General features: G+C 33.9%; 1 protein-coding gene across 1 annotated transcript; it reads right to left on the bottom strand.

The window, feature by feature from the left end:
- Positions 1-542: 542 nt before the first annotated feature.
- Positions 543-8,940, bottom strand: LOC100812144 (condensin complex subunit 3). The gene is made up of 12 exons (XM_003552832.5): positions 7,719-8,940; positions 7,247-7,450; positions 6,655-6,800; positions 5,783-6,051; positions 5,253-5,350; positions 4,629-4,776; positions 4,098-4,537; positions 3,030-3,544; positions 2,878-2,938; positions 2,486-2,764; positions 1,662-1,923; positions 543-1,179 (listed from the first exon to the last, which is right to left on the bottom strand). Exons 1-12 carry the CDS (start codon positions 8,271-8,273, stop codon positions 866-868), a joined length of 3,291 nt encoding a protein of 1,096 aa, XP_003552880.1. The 5' UTR covers positions 8,274-8,940; the 3' UTR covers positions 543-865.
- Between the last annotated feature and the right edge of the window lie 3,625 nt (positions 8,941-12,565).

Here is a 12,565-nt window from a genome sequence, read left to right on the forward strand (position 1 = left end):
TAATGATCATTTCGCATATATTTATAGATGAGCATGTGTGGGTGCCACATTAGGCCTGCGCACGTTAAAACGGTTTTAGGGGTGCAGAGGGAGTTCTCTAATTGAGGGTGTTTTGCAATGGGTGCTCTATTTATTGGTACTAGTGGGCTGTAAACTGTAACTATACATTTTATGTTTGCAGCACTTTTTATTTTAAACTTGGAATATCTTGTGTTCTGTTTCTATTTCAGTCAATAATACATAGTTTTTGCTTATAAAGAAAATCATATTGTGCATTTAATTTTAAATATCACATGATATTTAATTTCAAAAATCACATTTGAATGTCGATTTTAATTAAATTTTTATTTGTATTCTTACATCTCTCACATATTAGATTAAAAATGTAGCAGCAAATGTATCTAAAAACAAATGTAGCAGCAAACTTATGAAGTATTCACTTTATTGATAGCTAGCCAAACCTGATCTTCAGCAAGAACCAGGTCATGGGACCAATCCACATAAGCTTACATTTATTTTTTTTCTCTTTAAAAGATCATAAGTACGGAAATCAATACTGCTTAAGCAATTGCTTGAAACTACTAACATCGGATTTCTCACAAGCATAATTCTAATGAAAGGCAATCCAATGAGATATGAGAGTGCCAACAGAGTCACCAGTAATTTCTACACACAAGAAATTCATTCACTCCGCATTGCGATACTATTACAGTTATATATATACTTACGATAAAATGCAAGGTGAACTATTGATGCGCTCTTTCTGTACAGAACCTGCAATCTAAGTAATCAAACAATACAACAACATGATGCTAGCAACGTAAAGATCATTAGATGTATCATGTTAAGCAAATATTTAACTGAACTAATCCGATGCATCATAATCTTCTGCTGTCACATCAGAGTCTTCTTCATCTAGTTCTTCCATTTCATCAATTTTGAGCGATCTAGTAGCAGAAGACATCTTTTTCATTGCTGCCGTTTTGCTTGCTCTTTGTGAGCGACTTTGTACAGTGTGTTGGGTGGTAGGAACCACAGAAGGTGAATCTTCATCAGAACTTTCTTCTTCAATCCTTACCCTTCTCCTAGAACGTGTGGGCCTAGTTGCGGGTGCAGCTGGTGTTTGCGGCATTGACACAGAACCATCCAAATCCAGGTCGCAGTCAAGTTCCAATTTCCCTTCAATATATAAGATGAGAAGGAACACATTAGAAGTAAAAAAGGTTTTCAAGGGGGATCCAAACAACACAAGTAAAAAATCATTGCACAAGGGCCAAAGCCATTGGTTCGCTAAGATATTCAATAGGCAAATGAATTAAGTATATCAAAAATTAAGATTAAAATTTACTTCCTAATACTGCATTTCTTTTTTCTGATGTATTAGTCAAATCTTGTATCATGGAAAATGAAAGGGAAATGTAAAACATGTGAACAAGTGATCTTTCAAGTTATTGATTTTATTTAAAGCTAGCTTGTTCACTTTCTTGATTGAACAAACCCCCTTTTCCCCCACGATACATCATCATATCATAATAATAACAACTAGAATCCGTACAGGGCTCAATCATCATTTGAGGCTTAAGACAGTTGCAACACAATCGTACCAAAGGCTAGGTATTTTTTCATTTCAAACAAATTAGAAGAGAAAAATAAAGAATTACCCAAAATAAGATTAACTTCATCTTGCATCAATTCCTGATCTGGTTGACTATCTACTGTCATGAGACGTTCAGACATGCGTTTCAATTCCTTAACAAGATCCTTCTCTGAAGATGCACATTCAATCACGCGACATAAAAGTCTCTTCATAAATTTTACTGGCCCTTGTTCTGATATCCGAAATTGAAGCAAAACAAGTATTCTACATAAAGCCGACACATATGCCTTCTCAGAAGCTGTTTTCTTCGATTGAAAGCTTGTCACCTTAACAAAGTAAGGGGTAAGAAGCAAAAAGAAATAGAACAACAAACAGTCGTTAATTGAATTTGAATCGTGCAGCATTTTCATTGAAGTGTTAACCATCTGATAAAATTTATGTCGTTTCATTAAGTGAGTGTTTCCTTCAATACTTAACTATAAATTAGGAAATGCCGTGGCAATTGGAAGCCAAGCATCAATGAGCACAAAGTTAAAACTTAATTTCATGTAACTCATGCCAGAGCTCAATAAGAAGTGTCACGCTTAGTACTTCAGAAAGGTAGACGGATTTCCAAGGTTAGACAACGAACAATGCTCATTATTTTAATCTTAAGACGATGTGTTTCACATCAAATGATCCAATCCAATATCAACTGATGCCTATATACAATGAATGCTTCTTAGAAGTAGTTTCTATATCACATTTAGAACGTAGCAAATAAAGCAGAATTCTAAGGACTATCACTATCGATTCATTCTAAAGATGAAGCCTTATGCCAATTGCCGGGTGAACAAAAAAGCAAGTATTAGCATATCTTTACATAACTTCAAATTTGTGGATGATTACCTCTACGGCTAAGCGTAGTGCGAGCCCCTCCTCTCCACATTCAAATGGAAGTTCCACACAACTATCTATGACTTGTGGATGTTCCGTGTTAGTATTTTCACAATCTGGTTGAATCTCTTTAGCGTATAAGGGAATCTGCACCATCTGCAGCATAAATCGGGAAGCTTGAACAGCACGCTTACGCATCTGCGACACCATAAAAGTAGAACCCGAAGAATTGCCGAAAATTCCTGGCCACATTGAACGCATTGCTGGAATGAAACTCTTCGTTATGCAACTCTGTATTTATAGGAATAAAACAACTAAGGCGTTATCTCTGCATTCAAATAAAGTGAAAACTAAGGATGGTGGACAAGGTTATACACAGAAAATATGATATAAGTGATGCTTGCCTTATGATTGGCTGAGAGACATGGGTAAAGCTCAAAAAAAACAGATAAGCATTGCTTCAATCTGGCAACAAGCGACAAATTAAATCTTAATGAGCAGCCAGTACAGTGCAAGAATAATATAAACATGGTAGGGGGAGAAGAACAGATCTCACCTGTGCAAGTGTTCCGACACGTCACTGAAATACAAGTAAATGAGCTTTGATAAAATAACAGGATGCAAAGAAGCTGGTATGCTTGGATAGTTGTTACTTAAGAGAAGAATTTTGGCAAACCCCTCTCCAAGTATAGCATGAACGCACTCATCTTCGTTGCTAGGTAAAGGACTCGCCCAGTCATCATTTTCAAAGCCGCCATATAAGATATCGAGCGTCCCAACATCTAATTCCCTTTCTGAATCAGAAAAATTCACAGGAGAAAAAGTCGTCTTCTCACTGTTTAATTGGCATGGAATACTGAGGTTTAACATCTTGTCAACTTCTTGAGGACCATACCACATCACAAGATCAATTAATGCCTTACATGCCTCTATACTGATTGAATGTGGCCCCTTAATATATGAAATTCTCAACTGTTTCAAAAGTTCTGCACTTGGTTTCCTTTCCAAAAGTCCAAAAAGGCCAAGGCATCTGATTGCAATCCTTTGCACATCCAAGTGAGATTGTTTCGCCTGCGTATTTAATTTCACACATCAGTAAACAATTAGCAACCAATGCCCTCAAAAAGGTACCAGTATGGGCTGATTTGTCCCTCATCAAGCCATTTTCTAAATAGCTAGACAAAATTCATTGGAAATTTAATGCCTAATACATACATGAAATGTATGTATTGTGGTATATGTATGTACAGACTATATATCATTTTCTAAGTTTTCTTAATAATTCGTTTAATATCACGTCAACATTAAGTATTATTATCATAATTCCCCTACCCATAAGGAACCGAACTGAAGGAATAACATCAATAAATGAGGCATTCAATAACTATTTAAAATTGGATAGATTAGTAAATTTATGTTGTAGCTATGAGTCACATTTTTTCTAAATTTTCGCCTAATTTTAATTCTGGCTAAAGATTGACCAAGTTACTCGACAAATTTTAGATGATGCAAGAATCAATTCCTGTCGAAATAAATCTGCTAAAATTTATTAATATAAACAACATCAACAACAAAAAAGTTAGCTAAATGCCAAAAAACAATAGAGAATGCAACAATTTATTACCCCAGGTAGTAGTAACGATTGGAGTAGCTCATCAGGTCCAATAGCCTTGCCCTGAAGAAAGCGAAGTGATTTTGCATTTTTAAGCAAAAGACCAGTAAGAGAGAGGCAGTGCATCCACTGCACATAATCTGCTGTTCTCTCCCTGCAAGGTTGGGCGAGCTCTTCTATTATTGCTAGAATAACTTCTTCAAATTCACCAGGAGCAGCATGGACTTTCCTTGCTAAACTGGCTACAGCTTCAGCCCAGTCATTGTCTCCACCAAAACTTAATCCATCTCCAAGAACAACTATATTCCCTTCATCATCATCCTCATGCTCAGGAGGCTTGCACATAAGCTCATGCAGAAATGCACCAGCAGTCTTTCTATTTGTAACATCAGAAAAATCAAACATTGCACCAAGCAAAAGCAGCTGCCGGCATGCAAAGCGATGGTTTGATCCTGAAGATATTAGATTGGTCAATAGACCACTTAAGTATGAATTAAACGGTTTTGCTGTGTATCAGTGTCATTCATATAAACTTATACTTACCAGCATTAGTATGAGCTCTGACCAATTCTATATATTCACCAACTGTTGCAGGAAGAATTTTTTCTAGAAGGTCATTTTTATCTGATGCTTCTGCTGCATATACTTCTGCTTCAGTACCCATTGTTGCTGCAGCATCAGAGCCTTTGGCCTATTGGGACACAATTCATTATCCTTAGTGGTTTCAAAACAAAGAAGAAAACCATGATAATTGTAAATTAAATTCCAAATGTATAATATCAACACATGATGAAACAAGTCAGAATTTTGACAAAAGAAAAGCATTATTATTTTATAATTTCTTAATAGCACATTCTTGCTACCAGTAACATGCATTGATATGCTAGCGGAATAAAAAATGTAGAGAGCTTTATTCAAATTACAATTAGAAATACAGATTAAAGATTAACTCCAGAAATCAGGATCATCTTCCTGTTAGTATTTCAAAATATAGTCACCAAATAACAGTGGTATGTTGACATCTTATATCAGCTTTGCACTAATTTTTGCATTTAGTCACTAATCTATAATAAACAGAGTGAGACAAAACATGCCTCTGCTTCTTTCTTGGGTTGCACTTATAAAGATAACTAAATGTGAAAATTGGATATATTCCTTTTGACTCACATGTGCCTCTGACTGTAAATGCTTGCAAACAGTTCTCCAATAAAGAGCAGCCTCTGCTTCCATCGGCTGAATGCTTGGTGGGCAATGAACCGAATCCCCTACAATTTAAATGAGAAACAATAAAGTATGCTACACAATAGCCAGCCAGATTTAATCTAATTTCCACCTAGCTGTTAAAAAATAATTGGTTAGCTTCTCATAATAGCATTCAAGAAACTAGATTCCTGGAGGCAAAAAAATAGCAGAAGTTGTGAAAGTACCAGATGGTGCAGGGACACAGTCACAGCTTCAGTCTATATATTTGACCGACCCAACCATTTCTATAAATCTTTTTGCTTTTTGAACTCATGTTTGTGAAATAGTTAGACGTCAAATATACGAAAACTTGATTATTTAGCATCGTAACAAACATGACATGTCAACCGAGTCGTTTTGATAGATTTAATCATGAAATATGTAACAACTCTCAATGGTTAAAAATAAATTTAAAATAAAAAAAAAAAAAATTAAACTGCAAATATTTAGCTAACCTTCTGTTCTGTCACCATTTGATGATATGTACTGCTGGATACTTGCACCATTCTGTAGTTCTACTAAACCAGCTTTAAGAAGCGCTTCCATTACAGACTCACTAACTGATTCGTAGGTTTCAACATCAAGATACTTCAAAAGTTCTATAGGATCACCATTACAACACTTCATGAGCCATTCATCTTTCAATAGTTTAAAACATTCTTTTGAGACAGCAACAGACCGGTCAGCAAGTCCTCTCCGAAGAATTACTGTCCTGAGTTTAATGCTACAGAAACCAGGCAAATGAGAGGGAAAAGGGTTAGACAAGGGTACTTAGGTAAATTTATTGTGGAAAAATGTTTGAAGAGATTGCAATCATAATAGTAAGATATCCACCCTTTGTGACTGTAATTATAGGATTCTATAACACTACATGATATATAAATTTATTTTATAAAAAAGGATAATAATCTTCAAATATACATTAAAACAGGGGGCATACACAAAGAAGACAAATTATACCAATTACAATTTATTAGTGTAGTGACAATAGATGAGAGGTTACAGAAGAGGACATGCATAGAAGACATGGAAAATATTAGTCTTTGTACAATGGAAGAAAACATTGAGATCTTCTAACTTGTTGTGTGGATTTTAGAAAGTGACCGTAGCCACTAGTTAGAAAAAATAAATGGAGTGATTATCACTTACGATTTTACTATCCATTATCCATGTGCTTGCATTAATGAAAACATAGATCATTGGTTTTAATTTTTCAACAGTGTAAACCCCTTCACATCAGAGGATCAAATCCTAGGTGGAAACTAGTATATACAACGTGAGACGATAGCGATAGAATTATTATTACTTTACTATAGGGGAACTTTACCTTAAGCTTTGAAGAGGAAATTTATTAGCTAGAACACAGTATGCTGCTTTGCGTACAGATTCACTCACATCCAAGGTACAATCAATGATAACTTGAGAGGTTGCACTAGAAGGAGGCAAAGATAACACAATCATCTTACGAACATCCTGCACACCATTTCAAAATCAATAATGGGAATATTACATCTCTGCATATATATTTAGTATTAAGATGTGTACCAGCAATCCTAAAATGTTCTGCGCAGATATTTTCCATTCAAAGACACTACACAAGATTAGAGACTCCGAAATTAATTTAATGAAATTTTCATATCGATATAGACCAAATCCAAAATATATCCCTTTTAGTCAAATATTTAAAGTAACAGAAAATAAAAATTTAATGTACCCAAAGAATCATAAGGTGCAGGGGAAATCTCTGAAATAATCGTGAAACAATGGTCATGTTACAACACAATGCAAGGCCTTGCTAATATGAGAAGTCAATGGCCAACAGAATGTACCTAATATAATCTAATAGTAACCTATTAAAAACCCTAAAGACAAAACAGCACAATTGATACAAATTCACATGATCCAATTGGGACACTCACCGCATTCTGTTCCAATGGAAGCACCTCGAGGAACAAATCAAGGATGTCACTATTCACAGAGTCATTCACAAAGCGCGAAAGCGCTCTAACCGCAAAAGTACGTACAACAGGGATCTTGTCTCGCACCCTCACCTTCATCCACTCTATCACCTCATCCCATATCTCATTGCTCACTTCAGCATCATCTGGAAGACGCAATATTATCTACAATTCAACCAATCGGAGAAATTAACAGTAGTTTAAATTATCACTGTACACTCAAATCTTCCGTGTAATCCTAAAGGAACTAAACCAGGAAATTGTAAGCGTTTTTCACCTTAGTATCAGACCTCATACAACTTTCACTTCTTTCACTAATTTTGTAAAATTTCATGTTGCAAAATATACTAATATGAATAAAATTTTGTGACATTTTGCGAAATTAGAGATTAAATATTTGCTCAGAAACTGAGAGAAATGGAGAATTTGATACCTCGGAAACGATCTGGCAGGCTCGGAACCTGGCGGTTTTGTTTGATGCTGCGGCGGCAGCCAGGAGGAACTTGAGGAAGTGGTCGAGGAAGTCACCGGAGGCAGCAGCGGTGGCGGCGAAGGCGGAGACGAAGGAAACGATACGGTCGGCAGAGGCGAGGCGCCTCTGGAAGTCGAAGAGAGGAGTTATGGTTTTGGAGAAGCCGGAGAAGAAGTGCGAATGAGAAGAGGATTTGGATCGGAGGAGCGACAATTCCTTGAGCTTTCGGTTGTGCGTGGCGTATGAGGTTCGGGCCTCGTCCAGAATCGCGGCGATTTTCAGCATCAGTCGCTTCGCCTCTTCTGCGTCGTTCTCCTCCGTGACTCTCTCTTCTCGAACGGCCATGGTGAAGATGAAGTGAATGTGAAAAGGAGTGTGTGAATGAATTCTGAACTCTGAACGGAATCTCAATCGTGGCGTTTTGGTTTTGAATTTGAGCGGGAGTTGGCGTTTTAGTTTATTTGGGCCGTTACGGCTCACATACATGGACAAGGCATTTATATCTTGTAACTCCATTTCGCATCCTACACCTCCCAAAGACCGCAACGAACAAAAATATCTCTTTACTAGGTGCACCCATTCTAGAATGGCTATTCTTAAATACGAAAAAATATATTCTAGAATAAAGGTTTTCGTATTATTTTGAAAACGTATCCTATTTCGGAATAATCATTCCAGAATAGGCAACAAGACCTCATTTCCTTCTTCAAGCTCCAATCCTAGATCGTCCAGCGTCGTGCAAGTCTTGTTCCTCATCTAAACTTTGTAGAAATCAAAATGGAAACCTTGGATCTGGTTTTTCTTATTCAAGGCGGTGGACCTCTCGTAGGACCTCCACCAGCAAACCACCCTCACCAATGACGAGCGCTACTTCATCACCCATGTCCTTGCCTTCTTCGTCGCCTCTGATGACATCGACCTCAAAAACTCTCACCACCTCCAATGGCATCATGCTTGGGCAGCTTAGGAAAGAGGAGAGCAAGTATTAGGACCGAGGATATTTTTTACCATTAAAACTTTTTAAGAGGTATAGAATTCATATTGGGAGTTACATACTACAAATCCCCATGGACAATAATAAAACAGCCCAAGAAAAAAAGTATCCCTCTATCCACCTTTGTTAAATTCTGGTGCACATGGAAAACTATAGTGCCATTTTATGAGATTAAAGTTAATTAATTACAGCTTACATTCTTCGCAATTATAAAATTATTTTTGTCTCCCTTACACGCTTCTCCTTGCTTTGTATTTTTATATATGCACTGATAACTGTAAAATCTGAACTAAATTGATAGTTATTTTTGGTTAATAATGATAATAATTTTTTATTTTATTATTGTTTTTAATGAAATAACGAATAAATTAACATTTGTACAATTTTTTATTAGCAAAAGTCAAAAGAAGAAGAATTGAAGTGCTTTAGAGGAAAATTGATAAAAAAAAATGTAGAAGAAAAAGCATTAAAGAAGAGTTGAAAGAATTGGACAGCTCGCTTAGGGTACAATCCAAACTCAGCACGCGACTCTCGCTTAGCGGGCAAAGTCAGGCTCAACGCGCAAGCTAGGCTTAGCGCAGAAAGGCCCACGAGGAAAAGCCCAAGACGCGCTTAGCGTGAAATCGGCGTGAAAAAGTAAACTACCTCATGCCTATAAAAGGAGTAGAAAGTAGAAGGAAAAGACAGACCGAGTCTCAGAGCTATAGCCTGAGCTTATCCCTTAAGGGAAACTCTCTTCCTTAGTTATTCCCTTTTTTTCTTGCTATTAGTCATCCAATCCCTTCCTCCATTAGTTCTTAAAGTGTAAAGTCTCACATGGATATGAGAGACTAAACTCCTTTTTTGTTGGGAGCCTAGAGGCCAAACTCTTGTAATGTAATTATTTCCTATTATCTATTTAATGTAATTTTGTTTCTACTATTACTCTATGTGCTTTTCAGTTATTATGGTTTGATCACCCATATAATGTTTAGAGGGTAATGCATTGAAAAATAATTATTTTCTAAAGAATTAGGGAAGTGTATCTAAATAAATTCATTGGTATAAATAGATTGACATTTATTTTGCTCAAGAATTTTTGCATCTCTTATCTTAATGCAATTTTGTTATTTTATCTCTATAAAGAAAGTTGGGGAAAATGATGAATAAACTAAGCCCTTCGTGCGAGGAAACCGAAAATAAGGTAATTATGTAGATTCCGATGGAAACATAGATTTCATAATTAGAGAAAAAATCTACTACATTATATTATAAGTAGTTTTGGCATACTAGACCTCAACATCATCACATTCTATTAAATTATTTTTTATTTTTCGTGTTATCTTTCTCTTTGACTTACTCTAAATTTCACACTTCTAATTCTCTATTTCTTTCTTCTTGTATTTCTTCTCATTGTTTAATAATTGGATTTGATCACTAAGTACAATCCAAGTTCATATGGATTTGACACTGGACTTTCATTTTAATCTTTACTTATTATAATAAAATTGGTACACTTACTAATAAGTTAACATGCACACATATAATATAAAGATTTGTTTATATCTTTATTCAATCACATATTTTAATAAATGATAAGTTGATTGAATTTTATAATTAATTAGGTGATGGGTTCATGTTGAACCAATATTTTTTGAAGAAAATATAGAAAAATAGAAAGAGAAGTGAAAAATAATAATTTTAAATATTGTTCGGCCAACACGTAAAAGATTGGACAGCTTTTATAATACTATAGATGAGTATTCCATAATGACACATCTTGTGTTTGTACTATTAATAGCTGTCATTGAAACAAATGCTACCTAACCTTTACATATTGTTATAAACATATTCATTCAATACAATTATCTTCACATGGAATCGTTGCTAAATTTTTTTAAATTTCAGTTTCAACACTCATTTGAACTAATTATCGGATTGTCCTATTTTTGTTGAATCATCGTTAGAATCTAAAATACTAAAGTGATTTTCCATTAATTAGAAATTAATAGAACATAAATTAAACACTAACTCAACTCAAAACCTTAAGCTATTTGATGTATAATTCCTTACCATTCACTTATATGCTACTCAATATTACCTTTACATCTAATGTAAAATTTTAGTCACGGTGACATACGCCAAACAACTTGCTATGCTATTTGGTAACCTCTGTCTATGAAACTCGAGTACTTCAACTTTTATTCCCTGCATATAATAAACACTCTTCTGACATCATCAACGATAACACCCTAAAACTTTTACTCTTTCAAATTGAACCAACACAAATAAAAATCATTAGAACTAATACTGTCATCACAATCAAAACGCGGCGACGATTAAATACAACATATATCAACCTAAACATTAGTCTCAATTATCTACAAAGTACGACAGTTTTTTTAACTCATCTATAGGATATGTATTGTAGCTATATTTGACATGTTCAGATTTGAACAGGTGTTAATTATTTAAAAGTAATGATGATATAGTTATCGTTGATTTGTCTATTTAAAAAGTGCATGATGATATTAACAAGGTAGATATAGCCTAACTAGCTACGTTGTTTACAATCACTTAAGCTTTGTTCATTTACTCACATTAAAAACTGATGTCGGTCAAGGACAAAGTATGATCTGCACTTGAGCTCTATCCAAAAGGGTACTTTTCTAGTGGTCCGTGATCGACACAGTTATAAGTTTTACTTTTTAATTAACATTTTAGTGGTCCATGTTCTACGGAATCTTCACATCGGAGCATAGTTGACAAATAACTAGGAAGTGTAAATGGGAACTTTAAGTTGGATCAGGGAAAAAATAAACAAGTTGTTTAAGTTTAACGCATTTATTTAAATAAGTCTAATGGAAGACTTGAGTTTTTTTGTTTTTAAAAAATGGAAAAGTGTGTTTTCAGTATATATTTTTAGTCAAATTTGATTTTGAACCATTTACTTTTAAATTAATGAATTTAATCTTTTAATTTTATAAAATACGTGAATTTAATTCCTACTCATATTTAAACTTAATGTATTCACCTTTTTATCATCACAAACTTAGAGAAGTAACTAAATTCACATTTTTTTTACATTGAAGGACTAAAATTATCAATTTGAAATGCAAACACCAAAAATCAAGTTTGATTGAAAGTATATGAATCAAAAATATATATATTTTTAAAAAGTAAAGCTTGAACTTAGCTTTTTTAAATATTTTATTATTTTTAGATGGAATTTAAATTTATCAATTTAATATTTAACAAAAAAATGTTATTAAGTGATAATTTATAAATAGAATTATGTGCTTAACATGTAACATGTGGAATTCAAATATTGCACACTATCACATTTTTCATATTCCAATAAATAAATTCATACCTTTTTTAACTACTTAAAAACTTTAAAATTAGTTTTACTTCAAAATTTATTTTAAGACTCTTAACATACAATGAAGATTCCAATCCTCACGTACATTTGTGTGTGAAATTTTTTGTTAAAAAAAAGTAAACTAGTTAATGGATTTCCATGTACTTGGAAAGACTAGCTTCAAATTTTTAATTAGAAGATATTATCAGTAATATATATCCAATATAATAATAAAAATAGATAAAAGATCAATTTCGTTCTTAAAAGTAATAATTCTTACAAATTTTTATGTTGTCACTTTAATTTCTAAATTTAATATTTATTAACGTTTTAATCCTCAAAAATATGTTAATATTATATTATCACTTAAATCACACAGTTTTTTATAAGAAAAAAAAAGCTGATCTAACGTTTTTTTTAATTTGGACTAAAACAAGTGACAAAATATATTTTTTAGAATTTTTTTATTTTACT

The sequence above is a fragment of the Glycine max genome, chromosome 18, assembly GCF_000004515.6.
Source record: "Glycine max cultivar Williams 82 chromosome 18, Glycine_max_v4.0, whole genome shotgun sequence".
NCBI classification, from domain to species: domain Eukaryota; kingdom Viridiplantae; phylum Streptophyta; class Magnoliopsida; order Fabales; family Fabaceae; genus Glycine; species Glycine max.

Excerpts from the sequence above, each read along its gene's own strand:
- LOC100812144 (XM_003552832.5), bottom strand. The coding sequence starts at position 8,273 with ATGGAGTTACAAGATATAAATGCCTTGTCCATGTATGTGAGCCGTAAC. Across the intron at positions 4,777-5,252 it reads ATTTACAGTCAGAGGCACAT|GCCAAAGGCTCTGATGCTGC; the intron begins GTGAGTCAAAAG and ends GTGTCCCAATAG. Across the intron at positions 2,765-2,877 it reads GTCTCTCAGCCAATCATAAG|AGTTGCATAACGAAGAGTTT; the intron begins GCAAGCATCACT and ends CTATAAATACAG.